A 19,603-nucleotide genomic window follows, 5' to 3' on the forward strand; every position below is an offset into this window, starting at 1 on the left:
ACATTTAATACTGAAAATAAACAAATTTCAGACAACCTAATTCCAGAATAAGCCATTGCATTTGCATGTACATACTAAATTTGCGATAAAAACTTTTTTTTAATTTATCGGTTTTTACTGATTTATCGGTAAACCGTAATACCCATATACCGGTATTGCAATCCCAAATATGTACGCTTTATACATGTAAGATACCATACATGTATGTACTTATAAATTTAAATTGATAAGTACATATGTACATACATTTCTAACTACATACTATACGGCATATCAGCATAGTTTATTAGTTAGTGTTAACGACTGAGAGTTCCACGGTTCGATCCCTGGTTTGACCTCGATTAAAAATAATCAAAAGCTCTAGGATCCGAAGTATTTCTGCGGTCAGACTTGAACATTTGTGACTCCAAGTCAGAGTTTGCCAATTTATCTGATTTCATTATTTTCATTCCTGATTTCTTTGAAACGGTTCCTCACCAAATTGGCCGCCTAGCGTCCAATCGTCGCCACATTTTAATATAATTTCAAATTATGAATGTATAAATTTATATATATTATGTAAAACTTTGGCCATAATGGTAAATATAAATTTTTAAATAAAAACGTATTGGTTAGGTTTATAGTTGAGACTTTTCCAGATGCTAAAGCTAAAGAGGATAATTTGAAGACATTTTATAGCTGATTGAAGAATTTGAAATGATTATAACATAAAATAATGTGTAATTTTTTTAAAATATTCTTTTATAATATGTATATCCAATAAAAAAAATGTGTGGGATGAGACAGATGAGAGTTGCTCAAAGCCGAGAAGAATGGAAACGTGTTGGAAAGACTTTCATCCAGTAGTAGATTGTGAATGGTTGTAAAAGATGATGATGACGATGATGTATGTATATATGTATGTATGTATATCTAATACAGGGTTGATACGATACGAGTGCACTTAGACTGAATTCGCTTATTTGGTCACTCGGACGTTACTCGTAACATAGAAAGGTCCGACCAACGTACGAGTAATATCCGAGTGACCAAATTAGCGAACTCGGTTTGAGTGCATTCGTTTCGCGTCAATCCGGTATAAAGCCGGCGATTAATATGTAATATTGGCTTATTATGAATTTGTAGTTTACAAGCACATGCTCATGAAATACTCAGTTTGACTATAGGATTAAGAATTTTGAGTTAAAGAACACTAAAAAAGTTTAAAGTAAATACCTTATGAGCATCTGTTCGTAATCGTGTTATAAATTAATCACTGGTTTAAGACGTATTGTAAATATGATGAAAAATTTATTCATTTAAAAAAATTAATGAGGAATATGAAATTTGAGAACATGCAATTTCGAAACAATATGGTAGTATTTTTTAAAAATTTTATTTAAAATTAAATATTTACATATATATTTTTTATTGTAATAAATTGATACATACACTAATTGAGTCTTATATATGCGTATTCATCGATTTGAAATAATTTCTCAGAATATTCAATATATATTTAATTTCATTTTTATTATATTTATGCGAACATACATAGTCCCTGCAAGTATTTACAATTAAATTTGGGCTGGGGGTATATAATAGAATGTCAAACATCATCACAGACAAAATTTAATAATAACATAGACATTTATATCGTATATTTAATACATGTATTTATACTATCAATTACCTGATGATATCTTCCGTGAATCGGTACAAAAATATCAAAATTTATTGCTTGCTCTTTTGCCCACAATCATACTTACATTTTAAAAGAATATCAATTATGTAGATGCGTTTTTAGTGCTCCGATATATATAGCGTATATGTATCATACATATACAAACACATAGTAATATAAATAATGCATTCGATAATATTAAGATATTACATCGAAAATGGATAGGGATACTTATAGATAGTTTCATGTGTCAATAAAATTTTAGTGTTCAATAAAATTCCGGCACCGTTTCACTCATCGGTGTAATACACTGTATGTATATACTATATATACATACATATATGTAGGTATATACACGTAATATATTTTTATATTATATATGGTATGTATGTGTGTGTATTGTCTGTAAATTATCGGCACGTGTCGATGAAAAATCGTATGAATAGCTGAGCTGTGCTGAACAATGCGGTAATGGAAAATAGCATCGTTGAACTGGATAATTGACCTGAAATTTGACTTTTATTAAAATTTCAGTAAATTTATTTACAGACACTAAAAATCAATCTTCGTCTTTGTAAAGTTGAAGGCTTTTGGCGATAAATTTTAATCAACGTCAGTGCAAAAGTGAACAAATTCAGTACTGTATAGAACGTTGAAATTTACAAAGGTTCGCTTCGAACGAGCTGTGACTTGAATTACACATATGTGGTAAAGTTCTAAAAATAAAAATATACTTAATGGTGTGAAGCTGTCTGTTGGATCTTCCTATATCAAGGCATGCAATTATAGCCATTGTCGCAGTCAGTGTGAATAAAGTGTTGAGCTGGGTGCATTAGTTGCACGTTCGAGTGCAAATTCGCATTGGTGTTGCAGTTAAGTTTGACCGCATTCGGTTAACTCGCATACCCAACTTTCCTATAATCCGACTTTCGATGGTTACGGTCGGATAAAAGGTGAATTTACCGCATAGTCGGGCACAAATTCGGAATGTATTATCGCATTATCGCATACGATGAGATTAATTAAATTTTTAACTGAAAATAAAGTCACCAGTAATAAAATACTATAAAATTTATGTATATGTACATATATGGTTTTTCGTATAGAACGAATGCTAGGATAGCTCGTTTGTTCGGCTTTCAGTGATCCAATTTTTGTTTTTCACACTGATGTAATTTGTTTGCACCTAACTGAAAAATTGCAATGAGTCTCTCGAGGATGCATAGCATGCACCTCCGAGCAAGATATCTTCATACATACGACCATGAAGACAGGTAATGCGGTATTTTTCAAATGTAAGAATGAACCAAGTCTATTTATTTACATGAAAATACCACCTTTATATTCATAAGAATATTATTTTACTATGAAAATTTAAATAAAACCAAAAATTCCACGGATGAAAAATTTAAATTTACGAATTTTGCCATTTATTTTGAATGTAAAATAATTCATTTCATTGAAAAAAAAATATAATCTTTCTTTTGGTCTATTTATATATGGCGTAGATGTGTTTTGGAAGGGCTCGCAGCTCGGGATCGAAGAATCTCCACACAAAAAAATTTAACCCTGTGTTTGTCCAACGGAAGTTGGGGAGACAATTTTAGCACCGGAGATTTGTATTTTATTTCTTCAAACTGTCATCCTTCGAGTTATGCTGGGCGAAGTCTGTAAATACCAAATTTTGCTGAACTGAAGGGCTCGGAATTGGAGATCGAAGGACCTTCATATACATATGTATGTAAATATTCCAGGCGAAGCATGCGAATGTTTGACTTTGACGGGAAAACCCGGAAACTCAAATCAACTTTCATCCTTTTTAATAACCACATCATCATCATTCACAACCATTCGCCATTCACTGCTGAATGAAGGCGTCTACAATATGCTTCTATTCATCTCAGCTTTGAGTTACTCTCATCCATCTCATCCCACACATTTTTCTGATTTCATCTCCTGTGGCCTTCCTCGCCCCCTTTTACATTCTCTAGGGTATAATTTGAGCACTTCTTTCATTCATCTATCATTCGTTAGGTATGTATTGGATGATTGCACAAGTTTATGCCTGTTTACTATTAATAAATGCTTGTATTTCATGCATGAAAATCGGGCACAAACTTATACAACCTAATATTTAAGCAATAATGTTTTTCACCAAAATAAATTATTTCGCTTTCATAATAGCCCACACATCAAATCAAACAGCAAAATAAAATAAAACCCTTCATAATATTGTAATATTGTTGAATTCGGTGCATTATTTGCTCATCGTAGATACGTAAACATGCATTAAAAATATAATATGGACTTACTAGATGTGTTGGACCACTCCAACTTTTGATTGTGGAGATTTTGAGTGTCAGCCAGGGCTGCTGTGGCGTAAGATGAATGGCTGATGGCTGGAATGGTCACGACGGAAGCTGAGCATCTCACCCTTAACAGAGCACCCCCTAAAAAGTGGCCCTTTGACAACCCTAACTTCAGTCTGGCAGAACTGATGAGCATGTCTGCGTCATCTGTCACTACAGAACGACTTATGTATCTTTCTTCGATCTATATACAAGAAAATTACTTTTATATACACAGGTATTTAATGAACATGTTAATATAATATATATATATATATATATATATATATATATATATATATATATATATATATATATATATATATATATATATATATATATATATATATATATATATATATATATATATTCCAAAACTACTGTACGTCTGGAATACGATAAATATACATACATACATATATAATACAAATAATCAAAAAGTGAGAATGTATATAATAAATACACACAATATATAAGTACATGAAAATTTGTGTTTTCAAGTGATTTTGACCTAAGATTTTTAACATTAGTACAAAATTCTATGTAGGCCTCATTTTAAATATCATGAATCACTCTTCCGTCGTACTTTTGTTGAAGAATATTTCATTTCAAATCGCTTTAAACGGTACAATACAATACAAACGAAACTCACAAAGAACTAAATTACATTTTTTCGTAATGTAAGAGGTATGACGAGGGAAAATGTATTTATATACATATACATATGTATATACATATAAACACATTAATACTTGAATAATGTTAATAAACAAAGAGAAAACGTTTTCCGTTTGAGCTAATACAGATAAGTAGGAAGGGAAACTTTTAAGCTATTCATCATTCGCGTACAAATTGGAAAGTATAAAAAAACAATAAATCATATTAATAAAGCTATTACGTAGATTGATTTCCACTTGTCCATATCATTTTTTTATTGTGATTAATCGCCTGCACAATAGCGATTTCGCGTGTCGAATTATCTCAAAACCTAGTGTTGATGTATGGGCGCCATTATTTTAGATTAATTTTATCGTGCTAAAAATATATGTAAAAATCGACGCTTAACCCACATATATTTCATTTATTATACTAAACATATTTTAAATGTATATTTTCAGCGATTGTATTATTATAAGTAAAACTTCCGCCAATAGGATATTATTTCAACGAGAATTTAAATTAATTTTTTTAATTAATCTACAAAACCTGTTGTAAAAACAGTTTTTCATTGGTTTAAAGCAGGGGCGACTCGTCTTTAAGGGAAACCGGGGTAGAACCCCACACAAATTTCTTCTAACCAAGAAAGAAAAGCAATTTTTTATATGGTTGGTAACTCATAAAGAGTCAAGAATTGTTTATTTATCCCGTTCACCATGCAATGAGTTTAACCAGTTCGTAATTCAGTTCGGGGAAGTCGTTTATCTGCCGTGGTCCCGTGGTCGCCAGCTTCGGTTTGCCTACTACTTTGTCACCTTTGAATAGTATTGTGTGTAGACCAGCGGTTTCCAAACTGGGAGGCGCAGACTATTGCCAGGGGAGGCGCCAAAACTTTTTAATAAAAAAATAATTTTCATACCATAATATCTACAAATAAATAAAACTTCATATCGTAGCTTAACGCTAAAAATTCAATGCATGAATGTTTATTTTTATTTTTCTTTCATTTTTATGTATACATTTAATTCCTATAAAAAATTATCCGGAGAAGAAGATTTTAAAAATTTCGCCTTTGCAAACGCTCTGTTTTAGCTAAAGATGCCCATTTAATTGCATATGTTCGATATGTCGCGGATAATAATATATTAGAAGATATCTTATTTTGCAAACATTCTTGGGAAGACCACATCCATTGAAATTTTTAATATAATAGACAGTTTTGTTGAAGAAAACGACATAAAGTGAAATAATTGCGTTGTGAACGACATAAAATAATAATTGGACTGTGTACCAACGGAGCTCACTCAATGTCCGGACACAAAGCAGGTCTTAAAGCATTGATCAAAGAGAAAGCACCACATGCTATCTGGACACACTGTATGATTCTCAGAGCAGCTCTATTGTCAAAAAATATGAGCGAGGAACTGAACAGCATTTTTACAAAAGTTATAAAAATTATAAACTACATTAAGAATAGTCCTTTGAGAGCAAAGCTGTTTGCAAAGCTGTGTGCTGATATGGAAGCCAATTATAGCTCACTTTTGTATTATTGTGAAGTTCGCTGGCTATCTCGCGCAAAAATGATTCTAAAGGGTGTTTGAACTCAAAGAAGAAATAGCAACCTTTCTCGAAGAAAACCATCATGAAGAGGCACATTTGTGGACGAACGATAATTTTATTGTTAAACTTGCCTATTTGGTTGAAATTTTTGGAAAATTGAGCGGTTTAAATAATTCAATGCAGGGATCACAAATACACCCACTTGTTCAAAAAGACAAAGAAAAGCTTTCATTCAAAAATTAAAGTTATGGAAATCAAATTTACAAAAGAATGGGTTGGATAGGTTTTCACTTTCCAAAGATTTCTGGGCCACAGCCAATATTGAAGCAAGTAAAAATATTTTTACCGACCACTTGGATGTTTTAGTGCTACATTTTTCCAATTATTTCAAAGACCTTGATTTCTCGAAGTTTTTGTGGATACAGAATCCATTTAACTACAATGAAGAAGACGAATTCGAGCTGAAAACCATCGAAAAATAAAAATTGATAGAATTATCATGCGATAGCTCACTAAAACAAAAGTTTCAAAATGAAACCATAATTAAATTTTGGATGAATCTTAGTGGAGAGTATTAATCTTTGTATTGCAAAGAAATGCAAGTGCTGCTACCGTTCGTAACGTATTATTTATGCGAAACGGGCTTTTCGGCACTACCTGCAATGAAAACCAAATATCGAGCCAGGTTAATAGTCGAAAAGGAGTTACGAGTGGCACTCTCCATATTGCCCCCAAGATTTGATAAACTTTGTAGCAATAAACAACAACATCCTTCGCATTCAATTTTGATGTGTTAGATGTAGTTTAATTAGTAATTTAATATAAAAATAAATATATGTACATGTTCGTATAAATTTATGTTATAGCAAAACCTTTTTATTATTCTGTCTATTGTAGAGTTCAGTATTTTATTTTTAAATCAAGGTTTATTATTTAAAACGTGTCAATATTATTATATCTATTAAAAAATAAAAGGTAGGAAGGCGCGGAAAAAAAATTTTTTTTTAGGGAGGCGTAGTAGCATAAAGTTCGACAGTCAGTCAGTCGAGGCAGAGAAAAATGATCCGTATATCCGTATACAGAGGGTCGCTTTTAATAATTGGCTTCGTAATGGTTTCGTTGGGGCAAAATACGCAAGTCTCAATCGTCTGTACTTACTATACGATCGAAAAAAATTTCGACAGATCAATTATATTTTGCAAGGTGTAATATATAATATATCACAATATCTCAATGTTTTCATTTTTATCATGAAATATTTTTGGTTTTTTAGAAAACATACTGAACGAAGTTGATAACTTGTTAAATAAGGCATTTTCCTTGCATTAAATTTTACTATATACTCTGCCATGAGGACAAGATCTTCAATCAATGCGTTTTTCCAGTGATGACGTATGGATGTGAAACTTGGAAATTGAACGCCAAGATGCTACACAAAGTCCAATGCACTCAAACAAGTATGGAGAGCTGTATACTAAGCAGCAGCAGGAGAGCATAACAAGAAAAGACAGGAAGCGGAATACGGTGGTGAGAAGTATTAAAGAGGTAGTGGATATAGTGAATAGAGTAAAGAGATTGAAATGGCAATGGGCGGGCCACGTGGCTAGAAGAATGGTCGAAAGTTGGACAAAAGAAGTGCCAGAATGGTAGCCGAAAGAATGCAAAAGGGTGAAAGAAAGATCACAGCGAAGATGGGTAGATCAAATTAGGAAAATGTGTGGGGTGAAATGGATGAGAGTTGCGCAAAACAGAGACGAGTGGAAGCAATGGACTTTATCCAGCAGTGGATGGTGAGTGGCTGTAGATGATGATGATGATGAATTTTTGGAAAAAAAATGTTGTGGGGCTTTAGCTTCTTTGTTCGATTTTAAAGTGCAGACCCTTTATTTATTTTTATTAATTTAAGCCGACCCTTGTTTGTAGTATTCGATGTAAAATTAAATTAAAATATTTAATGTCAAATTAAAAAAAAATATTTGTACTACGTATTTTTTTCGGTCCACCAATTTTGGCTATGTAAGCTAAGTTTTAATTTTGTGTATCTTTCATGAACATTTTTCTATCTACACTTCTTCAAGAAACGAAATCTTTGATTGAAATCACAGCAATCATTCATTCAAATTGCTAAGTTGTGTAAATTTCATTTTTTATTGTTTCACATATCGCCAAGTTTTCACGATCGTTTGTAACTATGGTTAATTTTCAATAAAATAAAAATCACTTACCAAAAGTTACATGCAAAGTTTAGTAGCAATGAGTAAAATTGAATAATAAATTTGCATATTGTTGTGTCAAATATAAAAAGCCGCTCAAAGCCGAAAATAAGTCATCGTTCGTTTATTGATAAAGTTTGAACGGAAGATGCTTGAAATAAATCGTGTAAATGTAGTGGATACGACACAACACGCGATGCAAGAGACGAAAGGTACAAAACTCAAGAGTTGAGGTCTACGAACATTTTCTTCTCTTTGGTGAGTGAACTCGTCGTGTGTTTGAATTGAGAAAAACTTTCATCGTACAATATTTACAGGCTCACCTCTGCATCATTGATAAAAAACTTGGGTATAGACGGCGGAGCTGAAGGAGCAGTTCGGCAAGTGATCTCCAACAGTTCGCCGATGGCGTACGAAGAACGCAAACCTTCGATTCTTGGCTTCTCCAGAGGTAGGGCTGATGGGAAAAAATAGCATTAAAAAATAACATTAAAAATAACATTAAAAAAATAACATTAAGGGCTGGGTACAACCACTTTAGATCATCGAGATTACCCAGTGATGTCATACAATGACATCTTCATTGACTTTTACATGACTTATGACTTTTTTTTAATAATAAGTTTTTACCTATTATGTGTTTTTATAATCATTATATTAGTATTGCCTGATTTGAATATAAATAAAATAAAACATGCTGTGATAAATATTTTAAATGTACTTATGTACTATAACTTCAATTTTTATTTCGTATATTGACATAGAACTACATACATACATATACAGAAGCATGGCTCGGTGGTTGGGTTTATGTTAAGCACCGAGAGGTTTTCGGGTTCGATCCCGCCATATTCTTTAATGCTGCTGGTCAAACTTGAATATTTGTGACCAAGTCGATCGTTTCCTATTAGAGTTTGCCAATTTATCTGATTTCATTGTTGAAACAGTTCCTCCGTCAAATTAGCGAAAACCATTCTACCCACTATGTCACCACTATCTGAATTTGATTTATGTACAATAAAATGTATGTACAAGTCTTAATCTATAAAAGCCTCTATGGTTTAATTAATTAATAGTTAATTTCGAATATTTCACAAAATTTTTGCGCGACATAATGTTAACGGACCAAATTATAATATGGTTCGGTCATTATTCCGCAAAAAGCTATCTATCTCGCGCACGTCAGTGAAATCTCGATCACGGAAAATTTGGCACACAAAAACTCCATCAATCGAAAGCTAACCACGTGAAATTGTGTACTAACGAGAACACGAGTGCCAGATATTCCATATTTGCAATTTTTGGGGAAACGATTGTCGTGTGCGCGATCGCAATTTGCGTAATGGTCCGTTTACCGTATAAAATAGATTTTCAAAGGACGTGTATATATGTATATATATATATATATATATATATATATATATATATATATATATATATATATATATATATATATATATATATATATATATATATATATTTGTCACTACATTCTTTATTGAACTCTTATACTATTTTTCGTCTTTGAACGTAAGGATGTTTTGTGTGTACACATTCTGTCGCGCAATTATTTTGTCGGTAGCCATATAGTCACGTAATCATTTTGTTGTAAGATGTTTCGTTTGTAAACGTATCGTCGTGACATCGTTCAATACATATCCATGTTATCAGTAGTTTTATTCAATGTTTACGGTTTTTATTTCATGTTTATGATTGTTATATTTATATGTAAATTTTGTTGTGAAAAAGTTTTAAGCCCGACAGGATGCGTTTCGTTCATTCACTGTACTTTAAAATTGCACTCACCAGCAACTGTCATGTTTTTCGTTTCGAAAGCTGTTCTGAAAGTTGGTGCTTCAGTAGACACTTCACAAGTGTACGCCCCTGATGCCAAAGGGGTAAGTTGACCCAGCTTAATGCCACATTGGGATTTAGAACAGGAGCCATCCTCGGATTTCTCCACCGAAGCGCCGGTCAAAGGAAAAGTGATCACGCTGGGCTGCGATCAAATTGAAATTGGATAACAATTCTACAAATTATATGACTGTTCTATACAAAATCGAATTAGTACCGTGTGTCCAGGGGTGTATCGGTAGAATTCGTGATCGTCTTTGTACCATTTCACAGAGTATAGATCGTCCTGGCCTGTGTCGTAAGAGCATACTAAGCTAGCCGGTTGTCTCAGGTCGGCCAATGTTGGCACTGCCACACCGACTATCTTCAGACATGATATGCTACCTGAAATAATGCGATAATTCATTTTTAAATGATTTTGAAGTGTATATGATGTGGTTAAAATGTGCGCGAAACGATAGTTACCCACCGAATAGTATTACTATGACGTATGCTGAAGCAGCTCGTCCGCAGTTGATGTTTCGCAACATTTTTATTTATTTTTCTAATCTAAGCTAACGTATTTTTGATTATTTTCAGAAGTGGTCCACCTTTGAGTGCAGTTAATACTTCAGGCATTGCGATGATTCTGTGGAAAATAAAATTAATTTCAATACAAGAGAAAATAATGAAAAATATACATAGCATACTAATTCATTCTTATTTCTTATTCATATTCGATTTAAAGAAATTCCCTCAAACTATTCGATGTGTAATCGAATATAATACATATCTACAATATATATGTACATATTATTTGTACATTACTACTAAAATATATTTGTGCATATATTGATTTATTTATTTTTAGATTAAAATTATACCATAGCGACTGTATTATCATTATTTATTTTATTTTATTTTACATATATACCAGGAAGGCCTTACAGGAAAATCCCAATGCGCCTTCCTGGCCAATTACAAATACAAATGCAGCATTTTTTATTATAATTCGTTGAATTGCGAGACACTGAAAAAACTCGCAAATTAACGAGACATCTATGAATTGTACATAAATTCTTATTGTACATCCATCAAATTTCAAATAGTGGTGACATAGTAGGTAGGAAGGATTTTTAGCCAATTTTTTTTTCCGGGAACCGTTTCAACAATGAAATCAGAGAAAATTGGCAAACTCTGATAGGAAACGATCAACCTGGAGTCACAAATCCAGGTCTGACCAACAGCATACTCTGAAAAATTCATTTTCATTCAGGGATAGAACCCGGCACCTTCTTGACGTTAAGCAGAAGCTTAACGTCCGAGCTATGCTGCTGGCTTATGTATCACTATGATCGGAAATATATAAATATAAAAACAAAATACATTCAATAAAATAAAATAATATAAAACTAAACAAAGAGAAACTATGTGTAGAAATAATTCAATATATTAATATGTATACGAATTCATTATCATTTATTTCTATAATTAATCACTGATCATACATTTTTGCTGTAAGTAATATGTACATGAACGTTTTTAAAATATTGCTTAAATTATTTAAATTATTTTACATATGCATGTAGAATAATCGTATAAAGTTGAAACGCTTTGAATTTTTAAGTTAATTAAACCAAAAAAAATATTTCAAAAACAAGTATTTGCATAAAATAGTTCACACTATGCTTAAAAAAATATGCTAATTTATTGTTTTAATATATACATACATACACGAATGTATGTAAGTATATGTTTTTTTTATTGTATGTGAAAATATGTAGAATTTACATTTTTGGCAAAATTTCTAGCCTGAAAAATGTTATACTCGTGTATAAAAAAAAATGGTTTAAATTTGTATGCATAGAATATTCAAACCAGTTACTATAAAGTAAATAAGAACTAACAAAAAATTAACCTAAATTGTCCTGAATATTTGAAATAAAATTTATATACTCGTAAATACATATTTTATTTATTTTTATTTTATTTTATGTACGGCCGCAAGGACCATATGTAAGATAATTGATAATATTAATTTTATGTACAAACTAATACGTATAAATATATACTAGCCCAATTCAATATTTTCTTCGTTTCTTTTTTATTATAACACAATTAAATACATAATACATATATGACATAAGATATAAATACCAGAGAAAAAAATCATCCTGGGTAGGTCTCAAACCTGTGAGCCTTCTACTAGCCTATTTAGCTTTATTTAGCCAGCAGCATAGCTCGGTCATTAAGCTTCTGTCTATCACCGAAAGGCGCCAGGTTCGATCCCATGAGCTGACCTCGATTGAAAAGAGTATATCTGTAGTGCTGCTGGTCAGACTTGGATATTTGTGCTCCAGGTCGATCGTTTCCTATCAGAGTTTGCCAATTTTTCTGATTTAATTGTTGAAACGGTTCCCGATTAAATTGGGTAAAAACCTTTCTACCTACTATGTCACCACTATTTGAATATGATTAATGTACAATAAAATTGATGTACAATTTATAGATGTCTCGTTAATTTGCGAGTTTTCAGTGTCTCGTAATTCAACGACTTGTGTAATAAAAATGCTGCATTATTTGTAATTAGACAACAAGGTGCATTGGGGTTTACCTGTAAGGCCTTCCTGGTATATATGTAAAAAAAAAAAATAGTGATGACTAAAACACGTTTCTGTTGCTGCTGAGCTTTAAATTTAACATATGTACATATATGCTCTTTACATATATTTGTAATCAGCAACATAGCTCAGTGGTAACCGTATAATGCCAATAACTGAAGGGTCACGGGTTTGAGCCCTGATCCAGTGTTGCTGGTTAGACCTTGGATTTATGTATTTGATTCCAGGCCGATCGTATGTACAAAGTTGACCATAGGTGTCGCCTTGGGGTATATCTCATATTGACACAATGGTTCATTGGGCCTATCACTAGGTATATACCTGTAAATATGTACATACTGTACTGTATATACAAGTATATTCAAGAACAATAATAAATTTCACATAATGTATGTTGAAATAAATTTATTACCAAACTACAGCAGTAACAGAAGCTACACACGAATTAAGCGGTATTTGCTTAGCACTCTGACGTTTAAATAAATTTCTGTGAAGTTTCTACAATTAATTGGCACCCTCCCCGATGAGGGTACGTGAAGCAAACACTGACGATAAGGCAACAAACCCAAAAAGCACACCCTAACGAGCCACAATCGAAACAAATCGCCATATTTGGACCCTAATTCGATTGTTTATTCATATGAATATATAACTTTGTTTATGCTGGATTAATATAATAAATAATTCGGTACTAATAACCAGCCAACCTCGAAGCTCAATGCAGGCGTTACACCGAAACGTAACATATCGAATACAGAGTCGAGGAGATAAATTTACATCTTCAGGTATAACGATGGTGAATGCATTTCAGATTAACGCTTCGTCGAGTGCTTTTAATCCAATTATTCTCGATCGTATTTGAATATACAGTATACCCGAGGAATTGGTAATGTCTCTTCGTTTGAGATAGGGTTGATTACACTGTTCGACAAATGACGACTTTTTTTTTTGGTTCAGAGACGAGATATGACTTTTCTTATAGATCTATGCCCAGTGAACACGAATCTGGTAATAAAAAATGTTGATTGGCTCGAGATTCGGAGATATATGTGTTTTTTATATCGCGCGATTTTTCTATATCTTGGTGTTATTCGGTCGATGTCTCAAAATCTGTCAATTTCCTGTTCAAACTGAATATTGGAATCTATAGTCGGGTATTTTATCTTTCATTTGTAGTACTTTTCAGCTTTCAAATCTCTCTAAGTAGTCGTCTCTGAACCATTTTTCGTGTCGAACAGTGTTATCTGTATAATATCGATATATGACTATCATAAATATAAAGTGGAATAATTCTTTCGTTTTAATCGACTATTAAATATTTGGTCAGTTAATTTTAAATTGATTTGTAAGGTAACTACATACATATATTATTATTTTATTATTATTTTTATTTTACATATATACCAGGAAGGCCTTACAGGTAAATCCCAATGCGCCTTCCTGGCCAATTACAAATACAAATGCAGCATTTTTATTACAAGTCGTTGAATTGCGAGACACTGAAAAAACTCGCAAATTAACGAGACATCTATGAATTGTACATAAATTTTTATTGTACATCAATCAAATTTCAAATAATGGTGACATAGTAGGTAGGAAGGATTTTTAGCCAAATTTTTTTCCGGGAACCGTTTCAACAATGAAATCAGAGAAAATTGGCAAACTCTGATAGGAAACGATCAACCTGGAGTCACAAGTCCAGGTCTGACCAACAGCATACTCTGAAAAATTCATTTTCATTCAGGGATTGAACCCGGCACCTTCTTGACGGTAAGCAGAAGCTTAACGTCCGAGCTATGCTGCTGGCTATATATGTACACACATATTTATTTATTTACAAATATAGCAGGAAGGCTTAACAGGTAAACCCCAAATGCACCTTCCTGGTCCACATAATTATTACATATATACATGTAAATTTAAACAATATCTGACATCTATGGTCAGATATTACAAACATCGTATTAATACGATAAATAACAATGAATAACTTTCATGTAACAATACGAATTTTTATATTCGATAAACAACCACAGAGACATCTATGGTGAGAAATATGGCGAAACCTAAGATATAACAATAACTAAAGGTTCGCAACAGAAAATTGGGAAGAAAACGCCAATTTTTACAGAAATCGTTTCAATGAAAATCAAAAAAATTGGCAGATTCTGTTAAGAAACGATCGACCTTGACAAACCAAAGTCTGGCCAACAGCGAGACTTAAGCGGGAATCGATCTCGTAACATCAAGTACGAAATACTTCAACATTCACCACTAGACCACGCTGCTGGATAATATGTATATGAAAGGCGTATATTAATTTGGAGAGTATCTTCGTTTGATTTGGTCAGTAAATATGTAGATTAAATAAAATTGCACTGTTCTATTACTGCTGTCACAACTGCTTGACTATTTTCTGTTTGTAAAAAAATACTTAAAACATTAAGCTGTTTACTGACCGTTAATTTTTATCTATAAATTACACTCATTTAAAAAATTTGCTATTAAATGAAAAAGCTGTTAAAATAACTTATTAATATGTTGCCTATACAAAATTGGTCCCTTAATTTATTAGTTTGGACAGGAAATATTTTGATTTATCGAAACTTCCATTACCTAAAATTGGAATATCAATGTTTTATGTATCAAAATCAATCCTAATTTGGCATACGAAGGTCAAAATTTAACTTCATATGTCAAATTTAGAACCATTCGTAAAAATAAAGTGACCACTCACAGAAAGCACTGAACGCTAAATTTACCTTTATATGTACGTATATAATAACTGAGTTATTTATTATATAAACTGACCGTTTTTATATGTAGTAACTGTCCATTCGTATAATTACTTACAATTTATAATAAGTATCAAAAACAAACAAAAAAAAATATTGTAGTAACTTATATTAAGTATTTTAAAGTAGACCTTCAAATAAATAAGAACTTGTTTAATTTTTTTTAAATCGGGTTAATTAATTGTTAATTTCGAGTTCTTCACCCTCTAGAAATACAGCGATTTATGTAATAAAAATACTGCAATGTTTGTAATTAATTGTCTAAGAAGGCGCATTGGGTCTACCTGTTAGGCCTTCCTGGTAAAATAAAAAAAAAGAATCTATGTAAAATAAAAAATATATATACATATGTACATATGTATGTATGTAATGAATAATGTAAATGTAATATAATTTGTTAAATTAACTGTTTTCTTGTTAATTGTATGTGTATTCATATTGTAAGAATATGAAATCAATTACGATACAAAGCCAAAATGTAATTGATTTATCAATCGCAACGAAATTGAAGTGATCAAATTTAATTATTTCAATTTGTATAATGAATTATGTGTAATACATATTTTTGTATTAATTTGGTGTGTGTACGAAATGAAAATGGAAAATCGCACGAACATACTAAATTAACTGCGGATATTGAACAATGTTGTGAAAACGGTAAAACACAAAAGGACGATAGCGCACTTGCCCTGTTGGTTTTCACGATAAACTTTCACGTTTGAATTCAATTACAAATGCGAAATGAAATATTGTATTTGTTATACACTGTGTATGTATTCGTGTCCGCGGAATAATGAAACTAATTGAGTTTTGCCAACAAACATGTCGGGATGGAAATAAGCGAACAAAAAAAAGCTCCATATTATTATTGTACAGAATTCTACATACATATAAGCACTTCGTTTCAGTTGTGCTTTATTTTCCTTTTGTTATCGGCGGGTAAAAGTTCGAAGTAACCGTATCGGATTACGAGACGAGCTTTAGTTACAAAAGTGGAAAGTTTTCTGACAAAAGCACCCCACTTAAGAGATCCAGAGTTAAACAAACAGACGAAAAGAGTTACACCTGCGATCCGCTAATTGACATATCTCAAAATAGATTGATAGCGTCGAGATTTTCAGATCGATATGCGACAAACCGATACATAGTACTCATGCGAACTGTTTTGTACGTAAAATGGGGTTAATTTACTTTTGATTAAAATGAAATATTTTGTATACGTATAATATATGGAGACGTCGTATATCATGCGTCTGGAATAACGCGGCACGCGAGCTGCATCCGGATCCGCCTTTTCCTTTCATCGGTCGGTAAATTAAGGCCGCAAGACTTGCTAATTTGAAAGTCGAAGTAATTAATAGTCTGGTCGTTAATTTAAACTGAGAAAATTTGACGATGGCCTGTCAATATGATGTATGGATTTTTGGAAGGTTGAAATATTGTGAATTATATAATACATTGTAATTATAAGGATGATGCTTTAAGCTATTTTAATATTATTTTATATTAAGAAATAAAACATTCCATTTTTACAATATAAAAATTATTATCATATCTAATATAAAATTTCGAAAGAGACTTTGTATATATATGTATGTGTAACATTGGTTGGTTGGTTGGAAACAACACATTCGATTTTTTTTTTCGATTCATAGGCGGCGATTTGATTTTTTTTCGATTCAAAGGATTCGGAGCCCTAGGGGCGAAGTCCCCGGGTGGAGGCTCGGGGGCGAAGGTGCCGGGGGTGAAGGCCTTGGAGGGTGCCGGGGGGGGGCGACGGATTCTGGTATCTAATATATAATTTGGCTAGAGACTATGTATATTGTATATATTTATGTATGTATTCTTCGTTCGTAGAAATTCGTGATGTCATCGAACAAATAATTTGCTTTTTTTCCGATTCAAAGTATTCGAAGTTCCCGGGGGCGTAGGCGCCGAGGGCGAAACCCTAGGGGGCACGGACGCCGAAGGCGGAGCCCTAGGGGGCGCAGACGCCGGGGGCGTACATATATTTTTTTATAAGAGACTTACTATATATGTTTGTGAAAGTCAATTTAATAAAAAAAAACAAATGAGTATTCAAATAAATTTAATAAAATGTTTTCTATTAGATTAGTCATGTTTAAACGGATTATATTACAAATACAGAGCGAAGCCGGGTAATACAGCTAGTATACATATAATTTCGAAAGATATTTAGTATAAAATATGTATATGTTCAATATATTCAAATAAATTTATATAAAATAAAACTATTCAAATAAATTTAATAAAACGTTTACTATTAGATTAGTCATGTTTAAGTGGTTTATATTACAAATACCGAGCGAAGCCGGGTAAAACCACTAGTATAATATAAAATCGATTATAGTGTTATATCGTTTATATAACAATGACTATAAATTTTATTACATAAAACCAAAGTAAAGAACAAATGTTAAATCAATCTTCTTATGACGGAATGTTCATCTTATTACATAATGATAAAATTAAAAATATTTAAGAATTAAATCGAATAATTAAATTAAATAATTAAATGCACACTACGCAAGGTTTAAAAAACATTAAATGCAAAGAATATGATAAAAAAATTAATTAATAATTAACATTTTTATTAAGGAAAAGGTTTTCATAGTATAATATGTGAGAGATTAATGGGTTGAAGGTATGTGTAGACTATATTTAAAAAAAAAAACCAAGTTTAAAATATATGTACTGTACAAGTATGTTTTATAAATATTTATATGAGCAGTTATAATTGAAAGTGGCATAAGTCTATTATTCTTCATTTCGAGATATATTTGGCAAAATATAAAAAAAAATGTTTTGCGTTTAACAATATTTAAAAATACTGGGGCCTGTAATACGTTTATTCTGCTATTCCGAGATTCTGGACAAATCGAATTAAAATAAGTGATAGCAATTTTTAAATGAAGTCAAACAGAAAAGGTGGTTTTGGAACTGAAAATTGGACTTCCGCCACTTTAAAATATAACTGTTCATATACATACATAATGGTAGTGTAAAATAAAATAGTATATTCAATAAATTTCTTGGATGTATTTAATATACCAATATCTATGTACATATATAAATAATATAATTAACACATTAGTATCGTTTTAAAAATGATTTCCGATAGGTTTTGTTGATAAAATAGTAAATTTTCATCGACTTACATACATATAATAGTATTACATATATGCATGTAGTTTATTAATACGATATTCAAGATAAGTATCGACATGATAAGTTAAATTTGAGCATACAAAATCGCCATTAGGTGTTCAAAGCAATATCATATGTATTGTATAGTTATGTATGATTATATTTAACGACATAGAAGTATGAATATCACAATACATATGTATATATATATATATATATATATATATATATATATATATATATATATATATATATATATATATATATATATATATATATATATATATATATAATATAGTGATTTGATATTCAAGCTAAAATTACAAACTTTTATAAAAACATTCGCGACAGAAATAATTTTCAAAGACAAAAATATGTTTCAATTTGATACTTGACGTATACATACATACATAAAAAGTATAAAATGAGTTTCAAAACAAAAAAAATTAACGCTAGGTCAACCATGTGTAAATTAATTCAGCCTTGAATAAATTATATACAATATAACGAACGGTAAAACGAGCAGTCAAATACTGACAATCCTCTCGACTACCCACTACACACTACGTACGTAAAATAAAACCGCGATCGATCATCCGCTATAATCCTGAATAAATTATCATTCGCGGAATAATCGATCGAAGTTTCACACAAAAGCAGTACGATACTTACAATCTCCGGAATTGCGCGTGTACATTTTTTTACATTCGCACATGCTTTCACCGAATTTTTTTTGTCCTTTTCG

The 19,603-nt window shown here is 31.6% G+C and overlaps 1 protein-coding gene across 1 annotated transcript; it reads right to left on the bottom strand.

Moving 5' to 3' along the window:
* Positions 1 to 1,838: 1,838 nt before the first annotated feature.
* On the bottom strand, positions 1,839 to 19,560 carry LOC143914591 (uncharacterized). Its single transcript, XM_077434856.1, has 7 exons — positions 19,531 to 19,560; positions 10,765 to 10,923; positions 10,513 to 10,679; positions 10,248 to 10,440; positions 8,765 to 8,898; positions 3,976 to 4,216; positions 1,839 to 2,168 (listed from the first exon to the last, which is right to left on the bottom strand). The coding sequence occupies exons 2-7, from the start codon at positions 10,823 to 10,825 to the stop codon at positions 2,074 to 2,076; spliced, it is 891 nt and encodes a 296-aa protein (XP_077290982.1). The 5' UTR covers positions 10,826 to 10,923; positions 19,531 to 19,560; the 3' UTR covers positions 1,839 to 2,073.
* Positions 19,561 to 19,603: the final 43 nt, after the last annotated feature.

Source organism: Arctopsyche grandis, chromosome 7 (assembly GCF_051622035.1).
Source record: "Arctopsyche grandis isolate Sample6627 chromosome 7, ASM5162203v2, whole genome shotgun sequence".
Classification (NCBI taxonomy): domain Eukaryota; kingdom Metazoa; phylum Arthropoda; class Insecta; order Trichoptera; family Hydropsychidae; genus Arctopsyche; species Arctopsyche grandis.

Coding starts and splice junctions, on each gene's coding strand:
- LOC143914591 (XM_077434856.1), bottom strand. CDS start 10,825: ATGTTGCGAAACATCAACTGCGGACGAGCTGCTTCAGCATACGTCATA. Junction 8,899..10,247: donor GAAAAACATGACAGTTGCTG/GTGAGTGCAATT, acceptor TTTTCCCATCAG/CCCTACCTCTGGAGAAGCCA. Junction 4,217..8,764: donor TTTTTATCAATGATGCAGAG/GTGAGCCTGTAA, acceptor TCTTGTATATAG/ATCGAAGAAAGATACATAAG.